This window comes from Leptonychotes weddellii, chromosome 6, assembly GCF_054177405.1.
Source record: "Leptonychotes weddellii isolate Sample4059 chromosome 6, ASM5417740v2, whole genome shotgun sequence".
NCBI lineage: Eukaryota > Metazoa > Chordata > Mammalia > Carnivora > Phocidae > Leptonychotes > Leptonychotes weddellii.
Window position 1 is genome coordinate 7,203,905 of NC_138374.1, and position 23,457 is coordinate 7,227,361.

General features: G+C 49.9%; 1 protein-coding gene across 6 annotated transcripts in view; it reads left to right on the forward strand.

Annotated features, from left to right (window-relative positions):
* Positions 1-23,457, forward strand: part of CHST15 (carbohydrate sulfotransferase 15) — a 76,491-nt gene that overhangs the window by 23,631 nt on the left and 29,403 nt on the right. For all 6 annotated transcript variants that reach the window (XM_081823330.1, XM_081823332.1, XM_081823333.1 and 3 more), the window contains exons 2-4: positions 18,937-20,013; positions 20,707-21,046; positions 23,015-23,161. In XM_081823330.1, coding sequence (XP_081679456.1) covers positions 19,468-20,013; positions 20,707-21,046; positions 23,015-23,161 — 1,033 coding nt within the window. In that variant the 5' untranslated portion in view covers positions 18,937-19,467. The remainder of the gene's footprint in view (positions 1-18,936; positions 20,014-20,706; positions 21,047-23,014; positions 23,162-23,457) is intronic.

The following is a 23,457-nucleotide window of genomic DNA, read 5'->3' on the forward strand; positions in this document are numbered from 1 at the left end:
AAACTCAGTCCCATGGCTTCCAAGGGAGGGGCCTCTGGGGCATGGTGCTAAGCCGGATGTCTGTGCAGGGACGGGCCACCTCCCCACCTCTGAGAGGCAGGGTCCCCACCCTGACTGGTCGCGTCGCACTCATGTCTGACTGCAGTTTAGCCCAGAGAGGGACTTGCTCGTACCTGTTTGGATACTTTCTTCCTAGATGGGATTATCTCTTTGCTATGTTTTCTTTGTGGGCTTGAGGCCCAGAATCAGACCTACCATTCTAAGATAAAAATGATACTGCTTTAATCACTTGAATTTGTGTTTTTTATTAACATGGAACACTTTGCAGTTATTCACAAGGCCTTACTTTTAAAAGATCTATTTCCTCTGTCTTTCTTTTTTTTTAATTTTAAGACTATGGCCATCAAGGCATGGATATGAAAGAAGAATTTTTTATAAGAGCACAGCAATTCTTTTTAAACTGACTTAGAAGACATTAAAATGTATGTGTTTTGATCTTCTTTTCCTGGATTAGAATATGAAAGATCAGTTGTTGCAACAGACAGCAAAGCAAAGTAATTCATTTCTGATGCATTTCAGTGAGCCAGCCTTCTAGAAGAGGCCAGAATGAAACACGGAGCTGAGTGAGACAGAGCAGAACAGACCAGAGACCCACCTGACATGTCAACAAAACACAGACCCAAAGAGCAGGAATAATAATAGGAATGGGAGGGGCGCCTGGGTGGCTCAGTTGGTTAAGCGACTGCCTTCGGCTCAGGTCATGATCCCGGAGTCCTGGGGTCGAGTCCCGCATCGGTCTCCCAGCTCAGCGGGGAGCCTGCTTCTCCCTCTGACCCTTTCCCCTCTCATGCTGTTTCTCTCTCTCTCTCTCAAATAAATAAAATCTTTAAAAAAAAAAAAAAAACTTGGGACGCCTGGGTGGCTCAGTCGGTTAAGCATCTGCCTTCGGCTCAGGTCATGATCCCAGGGTCCTGGGATCGAGTCCTGCATCGGGCTCCCTGCTCCGCGGGGAGCCTGCTTCTCCCTCTGCCTCTGTCTCTCTCTCTGCCTCTCATGAATAAATAAATAAAATCTTTAAAACAAAAAAAAAAACTTAAAAAAAAAAAGGAATGGGAATAATAGTTCTGGTGAGGATACAAATAATTAGGATGGCTGCCATCTAGTCAAGGACTTAGGGGGTGTCAGGCTCCTTGCTCAGCACTGCCCATGGGTTATCTCAGTCCTCCTTGCAGTTCGTTTGGTTAGACTAGACATTATCATCATTATCTCTAGTTCTCAGATGGGGAATTGAGGTGGGCTTGGGGTCAGGCCTTGGAGCCAGAATGTGAACCCCAGCCGGCTGGATGAGCCATGTGCTCATAACCTCCACCCTGCATCTGAGCCCTTGGCACGCGGAACCGCTCATCCGTGGAGCCTCCTCTCCACCACCCCCCCCCCCCGGCTCTGCCTGTGACCCCCAGAGCAGGTGAGGACTGGAGGCAGTGACCCCTGGAATTAGCCAGATGCTCATTTTTTGCTTCCATTATTCTAATAGCTCAGGCAAAGGTTCTGGGAGCTTTGACATTAAGTATCTGGCTAACTGCTTCACTTTACATGTTTGGACGCAACTTTTAATGAAATTTGAAAACCTGACTCTACGTGGGGAAAATGATGTTAACGTATTTCTAACTTTGTTTCCCCAAATTCCTGATGGCTGAGGCTTCCAGTTAGGAGCTTGATTGCCCAATACGTCACATCCTCCCACTGCCCTGCTTGTCAGACTTGAGAGTCAGCTTGGGTTTTGGGCCGATTGATTGACCTCTCCTTACTTGTGAAATGAGAGCTTTGAACCGGGTGGTCTCTCAGGTGTCTGGCTCTGTGCTGGTGGCTTCCGGGCCCAACAGCGGGGTAGGTCTGAGAAGGTCAGCACAGATGTCGGCTCTCGTCTGCGTCCCTCCTCACGGCCCAGCCCTGGTGACGGAGCAGCTGGGTCTGAACGAGATGCCGCAGGTTCGCTCATGTGAAGGGAAGTGACCGGCCAGAAAATATCCATGAAAGATAAGTATCTAAGAGCTTCATGCTACGTTTGAGCAAGGTTCCTAATTTCTTCTTTGACATCCCCCAAGAGGATTTTAAAGAGGCTTGAAGTATGCTGCTCGCAGGAGTCCTGGCACGTTATCGGATCCTCCAGCGTGAGTGCAGAATGCGGTGTCTGGAGGGCGGCTGTCATGTCGCCCGGGCTGGGGGCCCGCATGCCCAGCAATGCTCACAGAAGGCCAGTCGGTGACCCTAGGATATGCAGACAGCTCTTTTGCTCCAGCTGCAAAGCCCCTCTGACCCAAAGACCCAAGCAGGGGTGGGGGCGAATGGGGCAAAAGCAGGAGCCTGAAGCCAAGGTGTGTGCTAAATAAAGCAGGCTCTGTGGCCAGAGGCCCTGTGCGGTCCCAGAAAGTTTTGTGGGGAGCACAGGGGGGCCGGGGGGGGAGCCACCCTGAGAAGGAGGGAGGTGATCCGCAGTCTAGGCAGGGTGCCACCCTGTCCGAGCTGAAATGGCTCCGTCTCTTTTCCAGACTGTGAAGTGAATGCTTTTGGCCATTCCTAGCATCTTGGGGATTTGTTCCCCATCCTTCACTTTCGTCTCAGGTTTTACGACGGCAAAATGGGTGTGAATACCTCAGAAAACCTGAGTCAGCCAAAGACGGTCCAGCCAGGTCCAAACTGTTTGTCATCAGAAGGTGAAGGTCATCCCAGTGCAGGAACGTTTAGAAAAAAGATCAGCCCCCATTGCTGTGTGAAATTGTCGAGTTGTTTCTCCTAGTTGGCGTGGTGAGAGGAGGCGTGGGTACGGCCTGGGAACAGAGGCAGAAGCAGGGACGGACATATCCCGGAGGCCGTGGTGGGAGAGAGCCCCGGGTTCGAGCCCCAGGTCGTGTGAAGCGGCCGGGTTCATCCCGCACGCCTGCCCCTCTGCGGAGCAGAGCCAGCCCATGCTCGCAGCCCTGCCCCCCCAGCCCTGTGCCATGCCACCAAGAAGCCTTTAACCCTGAGCTAGTTTTCCCCACCCGTAAAACCCAGTAAATCCCTCAAATTCATGAAATGGAGGAGCGCACTGAATTACAGAGGGAATTGGTATTTTATCTCTTCTGAAGTAGAGAAGAGGGGAGAGGAACAGAGGGGCCGCAGAAGAAAAAGGGAAAGAAAGAAGGACAAAGAAAGGTACTTTGGATTTTTAGTCCACTCTCCACACTTGATGTTTTTGAAACATCTCCAAACCCTTTACAGGAAGGGAATGAAACGATCCGAAGGGCGGAGGGGTGTTTCTTTTCCCTTTTGTTGTGAACTCAGTCCTGGGATTTGTGGCCTTGTGTGGAGAGACATGGCGTTTGAGCGCATTCAGAAGTTTGCCTGAAAGGGGTGGGGGGTGGGGGTGTAGGAACTGAAGATGGGTAAAAACAGAACGGAAAAAACAAACCTCTGGCCACAGATAAGAACCATATAATTTACTAAGACATATCATTTTGTGTCTTCTTAAGCATGAAAGCTAATTTAGACGAGGGGTGCGCTTGACATTGGCAGGAATGAGGCGCAGCCATGGGCCCCAGCGCCCCAGGCTTCTGCTTCCACAGAACTGGGGCAGTGGGGGCGGCTCTCGGAGGTGTCAGGAACCTGAGGCCGAGGGGGCCCCGGGCCAGCCCATGGTCCTGTGGTGGAGGCCAGTGCCAGCTCTAGGCCCAGCAGACACCAGGAAGTGGGTTTTCAGTGCCAGGAGGACTAATCCTAGAGAGGCAGAATTTCACCATGGCAGAATTTTAAGTTCTATTTTAAATACCACCACCCCCTGCATTTATTGGGAATTCTCTATTTGCGATGGGCTATATTTTTATATGTGTTGCCTGCCGCCTGTCTTCTTTATTTTCTTCCTTTAGGAAATAGTGGTAAAAGTGAATGGAAGAGGCACTGTGGCCACCGTGGAGATCACAGTACATGGTCAGGGCGGGGACCAGCCCAGGAAGCACACACAGAGATGGGAGCTCAAAGGGGTTGGACGGATGAGCGTGGGGCCCGACTTGGTGTGGGGTTCAGGGGGGCCCTTGGCTGACATCTGAAGGGTGACAGGAGTTCATGAGCCAAGCAGGCCAGTGGTGTCGGGGAAGGTAGTAGGTGGCCAGGGGAGCTGGGGGGTGGCAGTGGGATAGACAGTAGAGGGGGCACCCAGGGCCTCTGTTTCTCCCTTCATCTTCCTATAGTATGGCGGGAGAGTGGATAATGTCCCCCCATTGACAGCCCAGTGGCCCAGAGCTCAGAGGTTAGGTGGCCTGCCCAAAGTCATACAGTGGGTGTGGTGGTTTCAGAATCCGGTAGTGTCCCTGGACTGCAGTTGCCACCAAGCCTGCTGGGTGTTTCTGCCCCGCTCACCGTGCATTCCTGTGGACTCTAAGTCCAATGCTTGGGCTTTGGTTCCACAGCCTCTGCTGGGCCTTTGGAGGGATGAGGAAAGCATCACGTAGGCACTCGGGTTGTGTAGAAGAAGAATTCTTACTGACTGTGAGCTGACTTGAGGTCTGAACAACTGTGTGCTTTAGCCAAATATTTATTTTGCTGAAACAGAGACCAGAGCAGTTCTTGATAGCAAGTCAGCTATAAGGACTTCGTTAAAGTCAATTGTTTTTTTAAGTTGAGACTTTTTTTTTAAGCTCTCTGCAGACAAGTCCCGACCTTTATAATGAGGCCTGAAGGCTTTCCAGATCTTTATGAAAAAGATTCCACTTTTCTGTGGTTTGAAGAGGTTGCTTTGTTGACGTGTTGACACAGACCTGAGGATCCAGAACAGCTCTTGCAACTCAGCTGTCCAATCTCATACGCTGGATAGCTTCCTCCTATCTCCCCACTCTGCTTTACCTACTTGCAAAAAAGGGGCTCTCTCTCCTGGGCGAGCGGCAGCCCCTGTTCATCAGCAAGATGGGCAGAGACGTGCTGGAGAGACGTGGAGGTATTCTTGGAGAACGTAATACTTTGCAAGTATTGAAACTCGGAGAGGTTTTTTGAAAAATAGAGGCCACTCCACACTTCAAGAATGTCTCCACTTCATGGAGAGGAGAATTCCTTTTCCAGAGCCTGGCCATATCCACATCCCATGTCTGGGGCCGGGGCGGGTGGGAGCGGATACTCGTCTATACATAATACTTGCTTGACCTATTTCTTTTACAGAGTTGTGACTGGTTGCCGGAGTTGAGTGAGGTTATCAGAAACTGGGTTTGTTTTCTTAAACATCTAAAGGAGGCTTTGAAATCGCTATCTTGTAACTGGGTTCCTTCTGATGGAAGGAGAGACCTTCCATTTGAAAAGCAGCACTTGGCTCCGGGTGTCCTGGTGGCACTGGAGTCTTCGTCACCGTGTCACCACAGGGAGGTCTCTCCAGACCTGGCCCATATGACGGAGCCTTTGCAGCTTTCCTCCTTCCTGCCTCGCAGCCAGACTTGGCTGGGTCTTCATACACAGGCGGGCATCCCTCCTGCCGAGCCGAGATCCCCGCGGCAGCGGTGGGTGGGAGACGAGGAGGAGAAATGAGGACGGTGGTTCAGTTGCTGCTTCTTGGATGCTCGGCGCCGGCGGCCAGCATCACACAGGCGCACAAGCATCTCGCGTGGATTACCCCACTGAGCACCTGCGGCGATGCGGTAGGTGTAGCCGGGCTCCCCATTCTGCAGGTGAGCAGACTGAGGCACAGAAGTGGAACGCAGTGTGTCGGGGCGCACCAACCAGATGGGCATGTGTACACTCACATACTTCTCACTTCGGGTTTTCGTCTTTTTTCTCTGCCACCACATTCCTCTTTCCATGAGGGCAATGTGCCCGTTCCTACGCCTGCGAACCCATAGGACGCTGGATCCTGGGTCGTCATCGTCAGAGTCTCATTTGGCATCAGTGACCAGCACAGGACACTGTCCTCCAGGGTCCCCTTTTGCTCAGGGGCCCTTGGTGCTCTTTTGACCAGTGCGCGCGCACGATTATAAACGAGCACGCCCACTCTGGCGTTTCCATGGCAGCGGCAGGAAGGCAGGGTGCACTCCCAGGCACACATCATTCCTAGTGAAATGGGGATGGGATTTTTTTTAAAATGACAGTTGAGCATTAGGCTATGGCCGGGGGAAGATGGGGTCAATGCAAAGGTTACTTGAGAAATAAGGGGATGAAGTGAGGCTTCCATGTAATGTCCCGTTTGTACTTTGCACAAAGCCCTTTAGCGCCACCAGCCCCTGCCTCGAGGGGCCCTGTGGCCTCAGTGCCATCCCCCCAGGCCACCCGAGCTGGGGACGGGGACAAGAGTGCACTCATTTCCCACAGAAGGGGAAACCGAGGCTCAGAGATGAGAACTCCTGTCCTGGGGGGTCTTGGCCTGGTCCGTTTTCCACTCGTCACACCCTTTTATTCAATATTTATTATTATTATTTCATCTTTACTGTCTTTGTGGTGACGAAAGGAATACTTGCTCTATGTGAGGAGACTCAGAAGTCAGATGGAGACTGTAAGTGGAGAGCAGATCCCTCTGCGGCCCACCCCGACGGCTGGCGTGTCCGAGTGCGTGTGCAGGGACGGGCAGTTTGGGTTCAGCTTGTGTTTAAATCCAGCTCTGCGTCTTACTTGCCGTGCAGTTTAGGACAAGAGACTTCACTGCCCAGAGTCTCGGTTTTCTTACCTGCAAAATGGAGCAATTACATGTGCCTTTAGCGTGACCTCATCATCGAGGCAGACGGGAGGCAGCACGGTGCCCGCCACAGAACAGGAGCTCAGGTCCTGTGGGTTCTCCTCCCCCTGCCCCATAGCAGCATTTCTCAAACTCACCTCCAGGGCATCCTGAAGGCAGAAGACCGTTCCCACTGGGGTGCCCCCAGCTGGCCCCAAGCACTGTGCAGATGGCAAGGCAAGATTCTGGGCAGATTTTGTGTCACTTAGTGATATATCCGAGCTTAACTTTACTTAAAAACAATGCTTGTTATGTTGGAAATGTTTACATATTTTGAACATGGAAGCTTCAAATTGTCTTGTAGTTTCCTGCAGCCCTTGGCACACCTCCCCACACCCCTGGGAGGCTGGCGCACCTGCCCACACCCCCGGGGGGCTGGCAAACCCTGGGGGTCTGGCACACCTCCCCATATCCCTGGAGGGGCTGATGAACCTCCCCACACCCCTGGGGAGCTGGTGCACCTGCCTAAACCCTGGGGGGCCGGTGAACCTCCCCACACCGCTGGGGGGCTGACGCACCTGCCCACACCCCTGAGGTCTATACACCCAAGCTGGGGTTGGTGCTGGAGTGGTCCTTGTCTCTTGCCACACCTAGTAAGGGCCAGGTCTGTGGACCGACAGTGAATGTTCATTGCCTGCAGACGACACCCTGGAGAAATCCCATTTCACCTTGTTCTGAAACCCTCCCGCGGACATGGTGATTCCGTCAGATTGTTCACTCTCTCCATCAAAAAGAAAGAATTCCGAAGAAGTGTTTCAGGAGGTTCTTCTTATTCAAGGGTTAACCGGCTTCTTATTTTGCTTATCTTTGGAAATAAAACAATGTTTAAAACTATTCAGACCAGCAAAGCCATCTGGTGGGGAGTACACGGCTGCTCTCCATTCAGTTGTGCCGCCTTTCATTTATTCACTGAAGGGCACCGCTGTGCATGTGCAAAGGCATTATTCGCACTTGGTTTTGAACATGTGAGCTGTGTGTCTATGCAAGACCTCTCTTCTTCGCCCGAACTGAAGGACATCTGGGTTGGGCTTCCTCTGCTCTTTGACGGCTTCTACTCTTCCTGAATTCCTATCTGAGCAGGCGGGAGGGTTCAGGGGACTCAGCCGGGCGGGGAGAGCTGCCTTCCTCCTTTGGCCCTGAAATGTCATCTCTGTGCCTTATACTTGGAGCTGCTGCTACTTTGTATTCACTTTGCTATTTGTGTTAAGGGAACACTGTGGAAGGGCAGCCAGAATCTGCCTCTCGTCTTTGCGGGCTACTCGTACAAGAGCCACAATGGCCCCTCGGCCCACACCGTGTCACTTTTTCCTGGTAGTCAGCGTTTGTCGTGGCAGGTGTTGGAACCCTTGAAAGCACGCATAAAGAATAGTAACAGATTGTATCCCATAGCTGGGTTCCTGAGATCACTGGACCATGTGATGTGTCTGCTTTGGGAAGAAGAGGATGAGGGTCTGAGTGGTGCTGGGGTTTGCCTCCAGTCACGTGGCTGGTTAAGGGGGGCGGCAGGTGCTCCGCCCAGGCCTGTTGATCCCCAGGTCTGCTCTCTCTCTACTCAAAGTCATATGGAGGAGGAGGGGTAGAGCATCCCATTCTCTGGGCCACAGTTTCCCCATCTGTGAAGTGGAAATGCTCATTGGGCTTTTCCTCTTAGATTGTCAGGATGTATAAACAGGGTAATCCAAAAAGTCCCAGCCTGGTGTCTGGGCACAAGAAAGCCCTGATAAATCTGAGCTTATGTCACTTTTATTGTTGTCACTAAGTGGCCAAAGCTTTGTTTTGGATATCTGCTGGGAGTTTGCTCCTTCACTCATTAATTAAAAAAAAAAAAGATTTAGTGGGTACCTACCCGGCGCCAGGCATGGTAGATATCGAAGCTAGTGTGGGGGATCTAGTGCCTGTACTGATTGGAATTCGGGGCTGAGTGTCACTGACTGCCCTCGAAGAGCTTACAGGGAGACATGGCTGGTGGGCTGGGTGATGGTTGTTCTTGCCATCCTGGGAACCTTGATTTCTGAGCCTGTTTCTCCCAGAGCCACTGTCTTACCTGATGGTGTGGTGTGGGAGAGAGGTCATGGGCTTTGCAGCCAAACAGGCCTTCAGTTGCATTTTGGTCCTGCCATTGGCTAGCCATGGCGGGGGCTCTGAGTATGTGTTCACCCTGGCTGTGCCTCAGTCTCCCACATGTAACGCACAGGGGTCGCCGTGCTGACCTCAGAAGGTTGTCATCAAGAAGGGAACTCACATCAGGGCGCCTGGGTGGCTCAGTTGGTTGAGCATCTGATTCTTGATTTTGGCTCAGGTCATGATCTCAGGGTTGTGAGATCGAGCCCTGCACTGGGCTCCGCGCTCAGTGCAGAGTCTGCTTGAGATTCTCTCCCTCTCCCTCTGCCCCTCCCCACCCACTCTTTCTCTCTCTCAAAAAAAAAAAGAAAAAAAAGGAAGGGACCTCACATGGTGCGCTCATCTTCTGGGGTCCCTGAAAACTGTATTTTGGGTCTGCACAAAGGGTGATATTTAAGTTTGAATTTTGAATGCCTTAAAACAGACCGGACATTGCTTCCTTGAAATGTTTTACCTTATGCGACTGTTGTTGCTTCCTTGCCAAGAGGCATTAGGTGGGCAGGGTTCACAGCAAATCGTGAAAGCTTGTCTCCAGTAGGTTCTACCTTAATAGAAAACCACCGTCGATAGATCTATAAGCTTGAGTGGAAAATCTAGTACCTAAATCTAGTATGGATTTGCATTACCCCTGGCCATAATAAAGTGAGCCATCAGAAATCGTTTTTCCCCCCAACTGGTTTCGGAAACAGAAAATTGTCGGCCGAGTCACAAAGACCTTTCGCGTCTCAGCTCCATGAACCAGTCAGTGCTGGTTCTCCCGGGGTCTGCAGACTCTCGGGGCCAGTGGGGGGCCAGGGGCGGCTTTGTGGTCTGCCCTTGAAACGGAATATGTGATTCTGAGTGTGGCCATGTTTCTGGAGCCTCTGGAGACTTTGTTCTGGAGTTCGCGGGAATGTTCCAGAAGGCCTGGGCTGTGTTTTTCATATTTGTTGTCGCAGCAAATGCAGTGGGTGCTTGATAAACATGTGCTTAAGGGTGTGGGCTAAGGAAAAAACACTTTTGTGTCTTTTGGGCTAATCGTGCGGCTTTTTTTTTTTTTTTTTTTTGCCTAGCCTAAAGGAGGTATGCACTGGCTTGTCCGTGCTTGCTGCAACGTTACCGGCTTCTTAGCAGCCTTACGAGACATAGAGATGATGGCAGTGGGTTTGTAACAGGGAAACCTTCCCTTCAAGTCATACACCGCGAGTGCTCAGGCTGAAAGAGGTAGTGCCGGCTCCAGGTTTTACCTGCAAGGAAACAGGCGCAGAGATGCGGTGACTTGCCCTGCGTGACCAGCCAGGTTAGTGAGCAGGTCCGGATTGAGAACACCCTGTGTTCTCAGGGGCCACGTGCAGTAGCTTGCTGCCTCGTCCGGAAGGTGCTACTTTTGTGGCTAGAAAGTTTCTTTCAAAGCACGGAGTTGAGGAAGTCGCCACCTCAGCCGTCTAGCTTCCAGGCTTTTCCCTTTGATGCATAAGAACAAAAGGGGCACAGGGCTTCTTCGTCTGCCTCCCCCCACGGGGCCCTTTCCATTCCTCCCTGCTGTCCTTGCTTCAGCATTCCGAGAATGGATCAGCCCCCACCTCTGTCCCCTGCCGCACACTTGGCGCACCAGGCCAGCCTCTGCAAACCTTGTCCCTATCCTGGTCCCCCCCCCAACCCCCGCCACCGCCCGTTGTACCCATCATACTTTGCAGCTGGAGCAGATGCCCCTGCATGACGAACAGAGTCTGAATTGAGACAGATTAAGACTCGGTGACCCAGGCCGACAAGGTGAATGAAGGAGGTACCTGCCTTTCTCCCTGTGTCCACCTCCTGCATGTCCAGGGTCCCCTGTCCTATATCTCTGTGCAAATCTGTTCTTTAGGAGAGAATTTCTGGAGGGATGGGAAGGGACTGGGAGGAACTATTGGACTGTCCGCGGCCAGGCCAGGATGATGGGGTGGAGGGGAGGATGGGCTCCCCGTTGATGATGTGTTTGGGGGGGAGACAGGGATCAGGACACTGGATCTCTATGATGAGCCGCACATCCTTGAGCAAGTACAGAATCCCATCGGGCCTCGGTTTCCTCATCTGTGAAATGCAGGCCTAAATGAACAGGTACCCGCAGGTTGGATTCACTGGAGCCTGCCCAGGTGTTGACCTGGGCCCTGACTGCACACCATCGTTCTTGAGATGTTCCAGGTCTGTCATAGGATGAAGGACTTTACAGTAGAAGTCCCCAGGAATCCTCCCTGAGTTCCTTTCTGCTCTTACCTCCCATCTGTAAAGAAGCGGCTTACTTAGCCCAGACTTTTAGACCTTTGGCGACGGGCACATTTCTGGATAACTGACCCCCCGTGGCAAGCACTGAGCAGGTGATGGATGGATGATCATTCTGAAGGGGCTCAGCTTTTCCCAAGTTGCACCCCCAGCTGTCTCAGACTCTCCAGGGCTCCCCACCCTCGTTACCGGGGCACCCGAATAATCCCAGTCGGCTCTGCTCATTAGCATCTTATTTCTGCTGTAAAACTTGGCTCTTCCTTCCTCCTCCTCTGTGCTGCCCCTCGCTGCCACCTGCCTCTTCTCACTCATTACTTCAGATTAGTGGCAGAGAGGAAAATTGGACACCTGTGCCTAGAATTATGTATACATGGCAAGCAAGTAGGCCTGAAGTGAGGGCCTGAGGGCTTCCCCTGAAGAATGCAAAGAACACCTGTCACATATTGAGGCTTGCTAGGTGCCAGATGCCGGATGAACCATTTTGTATCTATTATCTCATTTCCCCTTCATATCCATGCTAGGCAACTCAGATGGTTTTACTCCCACTTCACAGATGAGGGAATAAAGTCACAGAATGGTCAGGGCAGTTGCTTGAGATCATACAGCTGGCAGGGAGATGAGTCGGACCAAAATGCGGGTCTGCCTGACTCCAAAGCCTGCAACGCTTGGTTTGGATTGCTCAGAAAACATTTTTTGCTACATCCCAACTTTCTACCTAGTTGGAAATCATCGGGCCTCTAGACCAGATGCAAGGGAGGCGCAGGCTGCATCCTGTGCAGATCCGATCACGGAGGAAACACCTGTTTCTTGAGGATGTATTTTATGGGATGTAAGAGTAGTTGGGAATGTATTTTCTGTACTGTAAGGCATGGGAAGTAGTCATTATGAACAACTATGCTGATGATGAACTTACTATACAGTCAAGTATGCTTTAAAAATAATTTTTAAAAACTGCCTGTGTTTCGGATGACACACATTTTGGGCCCTCCAGGAAGACCCTGCAGGTTGCACAGTGTGAAAACCCCTGTTTTAGACAAAGCACAGATGAGGGGTCTCCGTCATCAGGAAAGGTGCAGTCTGGCAAAGATGAGGCTACAGGAAGGGCTTGCTCAAGGAAGCACCGAAGAAATCACAGTGGCCCCAGAGCGAGGCAAGGAGGAAGGTGTCTTTATCAGGAAGTGGGGAGAATGGGGTCAGTTGTCCAGAGAGCAAAACAGAACAGCTGCGGTTGTCATAAACACACGTTTTGCCAGAAAGTAACCTGGTGCGTGACGTTTGGGCCATTATGTCTTGTTCGAGAACAGGTGACATCTGGGTCTTCAGCACTGTTTTGGCATATCTGTTTCTGGCGTTAGCCAAGGGGTTCTGTTAGGCAAAAGCACTGATTCAGTTGGTGCACTGGGTCTTTGGATGAATTGCTTTGGCCTGAATTGCTCATGATTTGCTTTGCTCATATAAACACACTTTTTGGAACTTAATAAATGTAAAATTATACCGGTTTAACTTAGTAGCACCTACTGTTTATAACCTGTGAAAGAGTATATCAGTTACCTTCTATCACATACCAAACCACCCCAAGCACTGCCAAGCTGCCATGTTCTTCCCATGGTGACGGCAAAGGTGTAGAGGGCGAGTGGGTACACATGACGTGTCTTAAGGCCTGGGCTTGGGACTGGCACCTTGTCACTTCTGCCTCATTCTGTTGGCCAAAGCCAGTCTCCACACTCAAGCCAAAGGAAGGAGACATGTATTCCACTCCTATCCTTGAAGGAGCTGCACAGTCATTCATGTGATGGAAGGTAGAATACAGGGCAGGATGATAAACGAACCAATAATCAATCTACCATAAATAGTAATCAACTGCTACTTACCAAATACTTCTCGTGGGCTGGGACTGTGTCTATATAAAAAGAGCCAACATTTTTTTTTTAAAGATTTTATTTATTTATTTGAGATAGAGCGAGAGTGAGAGAGAGAGAGCACGAGCGGGGTGGGGGGGGAGGGCAGAGGGAGAGGGAGAAGCAGGCTCTCCACTGAGCAAGGAGCCCAACACAGGGCCTGATCCCAGGACCCTGGGATCATGACCTGAGCTGAAGGCAGACACTTAACAGACTGAGCCACCCAGGTGCCCCCCAAGAGAGCTAAGATTTATTTAGCACTTACTATGGGCTGCTCTTCTAAGCACTTTATATGAATTGATCACTTTGCTCACAGCAATGCTATGGTGTAGGTCCTGTAAGTATTCCCCGTTTACATGCAGGGAAACAGGAGGAGAGGAGTATAATGACTTGCTCAATGTCAAAGCCTCGTATCCTGGCCCCAGGACCCAGGCTCCAGTGCTGTATGTGATTTGTTACTGTCAAGGATTTCTTCTGAGAATCCAGAGGCCCAGATCACTTAAGTGACTCAGCTAAAGTCACCAGGTGGACACTGCTTTGGTATCCTGGCCCACAGGACTGCTGACTGGCTTCCTGCTGCTATGCGGTAGCCAGTGAGTGATCATCGAGGGTCGTAGCTTTATTCTGTTGATTGACTGCATTGTGATTAAAAGCATAAAACTCCAGATACAAGGTTGAATCTGGTTATCTATTGTTAGTACAGGACTCTCCAGGCTTACTGCTTCTCGGTCTCAGAGACGATCTTCCATCTTTGAGTTAAATATGAAAAATATTCCTTCTTGTACTTGTTGATGAATGTTCCTTGAAGAAATGTATTTCCATATACATAGCCCAAACAGAAATGTCAGCAGTTAGACATGCTAATCAGAAGAAAGCCTTGTGTTTTAGTAGAGGTTACTTAAGACCCATCAAATTTTTTTTTTCCTTAAAACATTCAAGTAAAATAATGTAATTAGCTATTTTTTCCTCTCTCCTCCCAGAGGGCAGTTGTAAATGGTCTGCCTAAATGAAGCTATTTATTTAAATCCATCCAGATTTCTTTTGAAGTTTTGTACATCTTTCTTCTGCTGTATCAGCTCATAGCTATGATAATTTAATAAGTTTTTCCTAGGGTGAAATTGGATGCCCTTTATCGATCTTACACTGAGGGGGCATTCAATTACTTACTCTAAAGTGGTATTTCTGGGTCTCTCAATTACAATTTTGTTATAAATGGCTTGCTAATGATGCTTGGGGTGCACAGGTTAATAGGGGGCATCCTAGCCAGGGCTGGGTAATTGAACGCTTTCTATTTTGGGACCAGTGATCTGATCTCGCACAGGGGTATGGGTTCCCACACTTGCTGTCTGCCTCCGTCAGGCCCAGCACTGAGCCCAGGCTGGGAAGCGATCTCACTGAAATGTATACCTGAGTACTTTGGTTTAGTATCTGCATGGGAGTGCCAAGGGTCCTGACTCACCTGAGTCGACTGGCACCAAAACGGGAACATTCCAGACAGGTAAAGTGCGAGGGACATGCGTTGCTTATTTTTTTAAGGAAGAACCACCTGAGTGTGAGGTTTCTGCGGGACTGTTCTCAGGATGATTTGTGGCATATGGAAAAGGCCAATTCAGGAGTAGAACAGCAATGCTTTTCGCTTCGATACAGTCACATTAATTTGATTTTTCTTCACTGCGTTACATTAGTTGATAGTTGTACATCTTGTAAAGATCCTTTTGAGAGAATATTTGGCGTGCATCCTTTTTTGCACTCGGACAAATCTCAGCACAATACTTCTCCTGATCTCCATGTGGCTGGCTTCCTTCTCGTCATTCAGGCATTCCCTCCCAACTACTCTTCTCTGGACATCCTGCTGCTGGACCTCCTTTCCTGTCAGGCTGCAAGTCTCACCTGGGGGTGGAGGTCAGCGCACAGGACAGCCCCTGACCATGAAGAATGATCTGGCCCTAGTGCTGCATTAGAGAATGCCTGCTGTCATGGTTTCATTGTATTCTCCTTTTGTATTTTCTTCATAGCCTTTATTGGTGTCTGAGATGATCTCATTCCTTTGTCACATTCATTGTCTGTTGCCCTGTAGCCCCTAAATCCTGGCGGGATATAAGCTCCAGGTGGGGAAAAGCCTCCCTGTCGTGGTTTCTTCTGTACCACTACCGTCCAGTCAGCCAGGGCTTGGTCTGGAAGCCTCAAAGCTCCAGGCCCTGCACTGACAAGGGCCCTGGTTGTGTATGGGATATGGTCATAGGACTTATTTTTAATCGACATCATCAAGGGGTATTTTACACACTAGATACTGGTCATATGTTTTGGTAAAACTTATAAGATAGTTTTTTTTTTTTTTTAAAGATTTTATTTATTTTTTAGAGAGCGAGCGAGAGAGAAACAGCACGAGAGGGGAGAGGGTCAGAGGGAGAAGCAGGCTCCCCGCTGAGCCGGAAGCCCGATGCGGGACCCGATCCCAGGACCCCGGGACCACGACCTGAGCCGAAGGCAGACGCCCAACCATCTGAGCCACTCAGGCGCCCAAAACTTATAAGATAGTTTTATATTGTTTCCCCATGCAAACAAGCCCCAGCTCTCCAGACACCAGCTGAATTGCCCTACAATTCAGTTCAGTTCCCATAGGAAATACCCTGAGCTTGCACAGACCCCACAAGTTAAGGGCTCAGTCCCCCAAGACTGCCCCAACTTCAGATGCCAGTTACAAGTATGGGGTCCCAAGGCTACCCAACTTCTGTCTGATCTGGCTACAAATTCCGAGGTTCTCACAAGGCCCTCCTCAGGTCTGATAATTCCCAAGAACTCAGGAAAGTGCCTTATTTACTATTACCAGTTTGTTATAAAGGATACAGCTCAGGAATAACCAGATGAAAAACATGCCTGGGGTAAGACATGGGGGGAGGGGAAGGGAGTCACCCTTCCAGCCCCTCCATGCGTTCACCAACTAGAAAACTCTCCGATTCCTGTCACTTCGGGGCTTTTGATGGAGGTTCCATTACATAGGCATGATTAATAAATCATTGGCCCTTGATGATTAACTCACTCACCTCCCTGGAGGTTGGGGAAGTGGGGCTGTAAGTTCCAACCTTCTGTCTAATAGAGGCTTAGGCTTTCTGGGCACCAGCCCCATCCTGAAGCTATCAGGGGTTCCCCTAAGAGTCATCTCATCAGCATAAATTCAGCTGTGGTTGAATGAGGCTTGTCATGAAGAACAAAAAAGATGCTCCTCTCACCCCTTCACTTAGGAAATTCCAAGGGTTTTAGAAGCTGTTTGCCAGGAACTGGGGACAAAGACCACGTTTATTTTTTATTCTGTTACCCGCCCCCCCATCTTATGTTGGCTTTGGGTCTCCACAACCCCACTGCATCTACAGCAGTGCCTGCTCCAAGCTCCCCTTCTGAAGAGATCTGCCCAACAAAGGAACAAACAGGTGAATGAGTTGTCGCCCCAGGTCTCGGCTCCCGAGCTGTTTTATGTTTAAGAAGCAAGACTGGAGTAGAGGTCTGGCTGGAGGGTGCAGCCTGCCCAGGGGTATAAATGCTTGGGCTCACCATGTCCCGGAGCCTCCCTGTTGAGCCTGTCAGCTTCCCTGACGACCCACATCTCTTTACTTACTTGGCTTGTAAGAAGAAAGCTGTGTTTTTGTTTAGGAATATTTTGCCCATTCTGTTGGGTCCAGATTTTGTACATTCTTGTCTTGGAGCTAAAAAAATCTAATTAGACTTTCTGCAGCCAGAGACACAGAAGGGTGTGAACATACTCCCCACTGAGATCCTGGTTGGAGCCTCCTTTTAGCCCCGCTTGGCCTTGTCTTTTTAACATGTAAAAAAATGTTTTCTTGGCTTAGCGATAGGATTTCCAAGTAGGGGATCTTGCCCTTTTGTTTCTTTGGTTTGGAAGAATTGTTTGTACCAAGTGATGGGTCAAGGGTGGTTGAGTGAATGGGAGGCAGGGATTTGAGCCTTGAGGCTCCTGTCACGTCCCTCCAACTGCTCTCAAGAGATGTGTGGGCGGTGGAGCCCTGGGTGTTGGCCTGGTTCCAGAACAGTTTGCTCCCGCATGCCCCCACTCCTCTGCTCTTCCCAGAACTGCCCTGACCCCAATATTGGCCTCCCCTAACTAGCATTTTCACAAGCTGGTTCCTTGCGACATTAGTGAGAATTCCGTGGCCATTTATGTTTTGGAAATTTTGCATCTTATATTCCTCTCCTGTGGATTCACAGGGCTCATGAGCATATTAAAGGCCCCCAAAAGTCCTGTTGTAAAGAAGTCTGTTTGCCTCCATCTTACCTTTTCTCCGAGTAATTTAAGCACAGAACACATAAGAACAATGTGCAGAACACTCAGTGGGAGACACTTTAGGAAGCACTGCTTGGCTATTTCTTGATCAGTGTATTTTGATAAAGCACAGGCCTTTCCGTCCAAGGGAAGGGAAGTTTCCTGCTGGTGAGTCCTCATTATTCAGCCTTCCAGCCAATACAAGGAGGCTTTAACTCAGGGTTGGTTAATTCCACCTTCTCTGGGGACAGGTAGGATTATTTGAGGGCTGTGTGTGTGTCAAGTTGGAGGTGAGTCTACTGCCTTTGGGTAATTCTCAAGCCCTAAGGAAAAATAATGTGATAGGATCTCCCATCTTTCATTCCACTTTGAACATTCTTGGCATTCACTGACAATTAAAAATCATAATCGTAATGGTCATTGATGATGCTATTATTAATGTTGCCTACCTTTTAGGGGACGCTAATAACTATGTGTAGGCATTAAGCAAACTCTTTATGTGTGTTAACTAATTTAGTACTTGCTGCAAGCTTATAAGGGAGGTAGTTTTACCCTAATTTTACTGGGCAGGGAGGAAAAGCTCAGAGACGTTATATGGCCCACTGGAGGTCACACAGCTGGTTAGTGGTGGTCTGCCATTATTGGAAACTAAGTCTCCTTTTTTGCTGTTTTTACAACATCTAAAAAGAAGTGTCATCATTTGGGCAACAATACATTTTATAACCACAGAATTCTGTTAATGGATTTTTAAGAATCATGTTTTCCGCAGGATGATGAAAGTGAAAAATGATTTCAGGGTCTGAGTGTTATGTTACTCAGGGGAATACTGCACGTTGGGTTTAATTGCTTAATAACTTAAAGTCAGATGGTTTTTTTATATGATGCACTCTACTGAAGGAGAGAATCATTCCAGTGTTTCTAAATTTTCATTAACTTTTGCCTCGTAAACTGATAATAAAGGTTAGTTCTCGTAAGAGACTATGGGTGCTGAGAGACTATGGACTCTGAGAAACAAACTGAGGGTTCTAGAGGGGAGGGGGGTGGGGGGATGGGTTAGCCTGGTGATGGGTATTAAAGAGGGCACGTATTGAATGGAGCACTGGGTGTTATATGCAAACAATGAATCATGGATCGCTACATCAAAAACTAATGATGTAATGTATGGTGATTAACATAATAAAATAAAATAAAAATAAAAAGAGACTATGGGTGCTATTGGGAGAGAAAAAACATTTTCTCTGCATGCTCCTACCCTAACCAGGCTGCTTTTTGGATATTAAGCGCAGATACTTCAGTTCATCTCTCAACTTACAGTCACTGACCATTCATGCATCTGGGAATGACTATGAAGTCTTGAGACTCGGGGATTCGGTACTTAGCTTTAGCGTGGCTGGGACATTTGAGGATATATGGGCTGTGCAAAATATGAGGTGTTTGACGTGGTGCTGGTGGGGCTGGTGCTGGAGCCACATTTGGTGGCAGAGATTGAACCCCAAAGCCAAGCACCAGGGACCAGAAAGCTCTCCTTTTATCCCATGTGATTTTCTATGACTTGCTTGTGACCCAGCAGACTGAAACCTAGGAGTGGAAAAGAGAGCTTCTCTCCTGGGAAGGTGATCCCAGGGTTATGGCTATCATCACATCATGTAATAAAACCTCTTTTCTTTGTTGTTCAGGTAATCTGACATTTTAAAGATTTTGCTCCCCTTGAAGAGGAAACATTTTAAAGGAGCACGGGATGTAGAAAAAGAAATCTTCACGGGCCTCTCCAAGGATGGCAGGCCGACCCATCCCTTGCTGAGATCATGATCTCTTCTAATCTCCTGGGTCTCTCCATGTTCTCCAGCGAGAATTCTTCCATTTCATTTTGTGCCATGGGAAAAACCTGAAGGACAGGCAGAATTGCTCCCACACATGTGGGCTTTTTTCCCCTAAGATTGCAGTAGCTCTTACAGAACATGACAGTTGGAGATCACTTCTTTTTGCTGTCTTTTGGAGTTGAACCAAAGAAGGCCCTTCCTCATTCTCCAGGGCTTTGGTGCCTGCTCATTTTTATATTCTATTTGTTTCCATTGCTTGTGCCTTAAAACCATCTTATCTAATCGAAAGACATCCTTAAATAAGTTTTTCCAGCACAACTTGCATGCATCCGGGCTCCTCAGGGCCTCGCCCATGGCTCTGTGGGCCAGCCGTCCAAGGGCATTACCATGAGGCACTGCATTAATTGCTGCATACAGTTGTTGCCCAACAACGAGCACAAACAGCAGGTTGGCTGCGGAGGAGGCCCCCTTCACGGTCACCCGGAGTGCCCTGCGTGCAAAGGAGAGAACAAAATTGTGCTCCGGGTGGACGGTAAACAGATGAACTTGCTTGCTGTTCTCGAGGTAAGGGCCGAGGGGAATGAGAGCTGGGGCAGGTTTCTGCGCTTCAAGAAGGGGAAGCGATGTAGCCTCGTGTTTGGATTGATGATCATGACCTTGGTGATGGCATCGTACATCCTTTCTGGGGCCCACCAAGAGCTTCTGATCTCCTCGCCTTTCCATTATGGAGCTTTCCCCAGCAATCCCAGCTTGATGGACGGAGAAAACCCTAGTGACATGAAAGAGCATCATCACCAACCCTCTGTAAATAATATTTCATACGTGAAAGACTACCCAAGCATTAAATTAATTATCAACAGCATCACAGCCAGGATAGAATTCACGACCAGGCAGCTCCCAGACATAGAAGATCTCAAGAAGCAGGAATTGCACGTGAGTAGCCTTGTGCTAATCTCAACTGACTGACAGATTGAATTTTAAAAATAGATGCTTCCTTTTCTGTCACCGTCTTTGGGAACACAGTAAAGAAAAATGACCAAAAAATGTCTCAGGTGTAACAAGGATAATTTGACAGACTCACAGGTCAGAAGGCCCTGGAAGAGGGCTGTCTGTTCACCATGTTTACACCAAGGAGGAAATTCGAGGTACTGAATGGCGAAGCTAGACATACCCAGGGACCACCCTTCTCATAATTCCATTGGAGGCCTTGAAATGCCGCCATGGTGGTTAAACTTGTTTTTGTAGATCACCATCATCCTGTTTCTATTGTGTCCTAATTAGTATTTTTGTCTCTAATGGTCATTTAAATACACAACTAGTAAAAAGATTCCAACTGTGAAATTTAATTAGATTGCTGTGTGCGCTGGCGTGTGCATGTAGGATGGATTTTGAGTAAGCTTTTATCTTCATTCTCTCCAAATTTTAGTTTTATTTTGGGCTAAGGAAAAACATGGTCTTGGCCATGTACCAAGTTTTGCTTTATTTTAGTGTTTAGCCATTGTCAAATAAAACTTCAAATGTGAGCACTCTAGCGAGGATCAGGGCATGACCGCATCATGGTTAGAACATGTTTTTGCTAATTTCCCCCCTCCGTGTGTCTCTCCCTCTCTTTCTCTTTCGTTGCAGATGTTTTCAGTAATCCCCAATAAATTTCTTCCAAATAGCAAGAGCCCCTGTTGGTACGAGGAGTTCACGGGCAGGAACACCACCGACCCGTACCTGACCAACTCCTACGTGCTCTACTCCAAGCGCTTCCGCTCCACCTTTGACGCCCTGCGCAAGGCCTTCTGGGGCCACCTGTCCCACGCCAGCGGGAAGCACTTCCGCCTCCGCTGCCTGCCGCGCTTCTACATCATCGGGCAGCCTAAGTGCGGCACCACCGACCTCTACGACCGCCTGCGGCTGCACCCGGAAGTCAAGTTCTCCGCCATCAAGGAGCCCCACTGGTGGACACGGAAGCGCTTTGGTGAGCGCGAGGGGTCACCGCGAGGGGCGGGGCGTGCGTGCGCGCGCAGCGCCTCTTCCTGTCCCCGCCTCCTGCCCCAGTTCTTTAGTCCTTAAGCCCCGCTTGGCGCACCGCCGCACGTCTGGTGAGGCCAACGCCGGGCGCGGTGCTCAGGGCCTTCCCAGAGGCAGGGCAGAAGGTGAGGAAACACCCTGAGACACAGAAAGCAGGCAGTTCTTTACTGCGCCTCCCCCCCCCCCCGCACAAACATCCACGGGGCTGGACCCAGCTCCCAGCCACCCAGAGAGCATTTATTAAGTGCCAGCTGTATGCAGGGCAAGGGGAAGGGTGCAGAATGGCAGCCGTTCTTGTCCTGAAGAGCTCTGGTACACGGGCCGGCGGTGAGTGGTAAGTGCCAGGTGCCAGGTGGGCGTTTTCCTGGGGCTGCCCCCCCCCCCAGCTCTGCACAGTGGCTTCCTGAGCATCCCCCTGCCCCAGGGGGACCCTGTAGGAAGAGAGGCTGCCACACGGGGTGAGGTTTGAGCTTCTGGCTGGCTCCTCCGAGGGCTGTGAACACATCTTCGAGCTGCTTTGGGCCTCATTTTTTTCTCTGACCTGCTTCGTCCCTCTGCCTCAAGCTCAGAAGGAAAATCACATGGACGTGATTCTGGGCGACCTTGCTCACAGCACCCCTTGCTCACAGGGGCGACTGTGGACATGGCCCCCACCCAGCCCGAGCCACCCCACAGCCCTCAGGTCACTGTTTCCTCCTCTTAACCTTTTGCCTTCTGCCAGGAGACGTTTGGTCACTTGGACAAATGCCAAAGCTGGGGCGGGACTCGAGGGCGTGTTTTCATGTAAAGGACCAGGTTGCTTGAAGGGCATCTTAAAAGTTTTCCTTCATAGAGCCTAAGTTTAGACCAAGTCCTGTTTGTTTCCTGACAAATTGACTTAATCCTTTTGATGTTCTTCCTGGAGTGAACGAACAGAAGTGTAAATGTGTCTTTTGTGGTTTGGCAGAGGCAGCTGTGGGAGCCATGGTTTAACGTGGGGTGCTCTCCCTGCACAGCTCACCATTTGCCCTAATGAGAACCAGCCTCCCGCTGGCGGGGACGAGGGAAGCTCGGGGGCGTGCTTCTGGGATCCGGTACTCAGAGTCTCTTCGAACCTCTTGCTCTGTGGACGTTTTCTCTCCACTTTCCATTAACCATGGTGGCTGTGGTTTGGGGTAGTGTGTTGTTAATAGAGTTGCATGCAAAATTGACCCATTTTTAAGGCAAGGGGCAAATTTCGGCTGCATTGGTCAAAGGCAGAATAACTAGTGAGTTCAACCGTTTGTCTCGGGATTCCGGGACAATTCCCCTTGTTTGGACAGACAAGCTGCTTGCTCAAACAGGCCAGAGATAGAAGCTCAGATAAAAACTCCCTTTTCTGGGGCACCTGGATGGTTCAGTTGGTTAAGCGTCTGCCTTTGGCTCAGGGTCCTGGGATTGAGCCCCATGTCGGGTTCCCCACTGAGCGGGGAGCCTTCTTCTCCCTCTGCCCCTCTCCTGCTCGGTCTCTCTCTCTCAAATAAATAAAATCTTAAAAAAAGAACCTCCCATTCCTGTTTGATACAGTGTGTGCATTCTGGATGCTGTTGCTGCTCAGCCACTTCAGGGCCCCACCTGGTGCACCTCTCAGCCAGCCCCAAAGTCTGGCCCTCCAAGCAGATGCGTTGATCGTTCTTGAACAGGTGTGCCATCCTGGAAGCCGCCATTTGCACCTGAATAGTGGTCTTCCACCCCTTGAAGTGAGCAGGTTAGCGAGGACAGCCAATTTGCAAACATTCTCTCTGCGAGCCCCTTCCGGCAGCTCACTTGGGTGGAGCCTCGGCTGCTGCATCTGGGCCCCTGGGCCTTTACATCCCTCTCAGTCACTCCCCAGGAGGCCACCCCCCCAGCAGTGGCTGCTTCGTCCTCAGTAACTCCTGCTTCTTGGTTCTTGTAGGGATTGTCCGCCTGAGAGATGGGCTTCGGGACCGCTACCCCGTGGAAGATTACCTGGACCTCTTTGACCTGGCCGCACACCAGATTCATCAAGGCCTGCAGGCTGGCTCTGCAAAGGAGCAGAGCAGGATGACTAGAATCATTATTGGTACGGCTTCTGTGTGATTCCCCATTGGGGCCGCTCCTGCCCTGGGCCCAGCCCCCACTCCCACGGGGACCCTTCTGCTCTGGGGCTGGCCCGGCTTTTGCTCTGGCCTGCGGAACATTTGCAGGATGCCTGCCACCTTCCCGACCTGGCCGTCGCTCTCACCCCTGTGTAAAGCGTTCACATCACTGACACAATTTCTGTAAAGCAGAAATGTTTAGCAGACTTTTTAGGTCTGTGGAGACTCCCATGTACCTGTAATGGTTTTTTTCTAAAAGTTGACATTTCTTTGTTTTTAT